Source organism: Arachis ipaensis, chromosome B03, assembly GCF_000816755.2.
Source record: "Arachis ipaensis cultivar K30076 chromosome B03, Araip1.1, whole genome shotgun sequence".
Taxonomy (NCBI): domain Eukaryota; kingdom Viridiplantae; phylum Streptophyta; class Magnoliopsida; order Fabales; family Fabaceae; genus Arachis; species Arachis ipaensis.
Window position 1 is genome coordinate 107036879 of NC_029787.2, and position 1657 is coordinate 107038535.

Sequence of the window (1657 nt, forward strand, 5' to 3'; positions counted from 1 at the left end):
ACTATGTTGAAATTTTAAAAAATTTTTAGAAATTGTTTTGAGATTTTTAAAATTTTTCGAAGACTGCTTTATATTTTTTATGGGGATTGGGAACTGATTTGTTCAAAACGCACGCGTGGATATTTAACGACTACATGTGTGAGTTAACATTTTACGTTAGAAGTTACCATTAATAACTAATGAAAGAAGATTGTATTGGCTAAACATTGGGACTATTTTGTATATTTTAAAATTTGAATAAGTAAAGTGTCCAATTTCAAAAATATTATGGACTGCTAGAGAATCAATTAAGAGTGAAGTTAACTAGTTGAAAATAAGTTCAATTTAAAAAAATCACACTATCTTTATTTTTTAAATTTTAAAATAAAAAATAAAAAAATTGAGTTAGTTAACTTATATTATAAGTGGGCTCCTAAAATTTTTTAATTGATAACCACTTAACTAGACAAATAAATGAAAAATTAATTTCGAGGAGCGCAAGTGCGGAGATAACAGTTCCACTCGTCCTAGCTTGTCCCATTGCCATCTTTGTACGGGTAGTAGATTGAGAATATGAAATCTAGTAACAGACTACTACTCCACTATACACTGATAGTATAAGTATAAGCTCTAGTTGATTTCTTCGGTATATCTAATCAAAGCAATCATGGCTGCAATTCAGAAGCTACTGAACATTGCATTGCCCCCACTATCATTGGTGCTTCTATCCTCCTTCATGATACCTTTCCTTATCTTCAAGGTTCTTATTTATGTAAGGAAGCTGTTTCAAACCGATGAAAAATTGGAAAACAAGGTTGTACTAATCACCGGGGCAGCCTCAGGGATTGGCGAGGTTTGCTCCACTCTCTCTCTCTATATGATTGTTATATGTAGTTGCAGTTAATAAACCTTTGTTTAATTTATTTTGGAAAGCAACTAGCATATGAATATGGAAGGAGAGGAGCAGTTTTATCACTGGTTGACATTAGGGAGGACAATCTTGTAGTTGTGGCTGAAAAGGCCAGATCTCTGGGTTCTCCTGATGTTATCATCATCGCTGCAGATGTCTCAAAGCTCCAAGACTCTCGTCGTTTTGTGGATCAAACAGTCAATCATTTTGGACGATGTATGTATATATATGCGACTTTGTGCGTCCTATGCTAGCTATCATTCAATTTTCATTTTATTGATAGAATTGTATATATATACGATTTTGTGCGTGCTATGCTATCATTCAGTTTTCATTTTGATGTAGATTTGTATGAATATTGCATTTATGTATGTTGTCCACAGTGGATTGTTTGGTAAATAATGCTGGGATCGGCAAGGCTTCAGGGTTCAAAGATTGGACTAATAATGCTTCTGAATTTACTCCAATGATGGTAAGGCCATTCATGAAATTCTAGACTATTTTATTCTATTTATATGATTAGATATTCATGAAATACTTACTCCTCAATAATGTGAATTCACATTTTACATAGGACGTAAATTTCTGGGGATCAGTTTATGGCACTTTATGTGCAATCCCACATCTGAAAACAAGCAGAGGCAGGATCATTGTGATTGCATCGGTTTTTGGATGGTTCCCTTTCCCAAGAAGCAGTATCTACAGTGTAACCCTCCGTTAACCATTGCAATATTTTAGAGTAAATTATTATTTTCATCTCCGAAGTTG

At 33.6% G+C, this 1657-nt stretch overlaps 1 protein-coding gene across 2 annotated transcripts in view; it reads left to right on the forward strand.

The window, feature by feature from the left end:
* Positions 452-1657, forward strand: part of LOC107630837 (11-beta-hydroxysteroid dehydrogenase-like 4A) — a 2172-nt gene continuing 966 nt past the window's right edge. The window contains exons 1-4 of one of the 2 annotated variants that reach the window (XM_016334092.2): positions 452-832; positions 913-1105; positions 1273-1361; positions 1464-1595. In XM_016334092.2, coding sequence (XP_016189578.1) covers positions 647-832; positions 913-1105; positions 1273-1361; positions 1464-1595 — 600 coding nt within the window. In that variant the 5' untranslated portion in view covers positions 452-646. The remainder of the gene's footprint in view (positions 833-912; positions 1106-1272; positions 1362-1463; positions 1596-1657) is intronic. The other variant, XM_016334093.2, reaches the window with a different exon arrangement.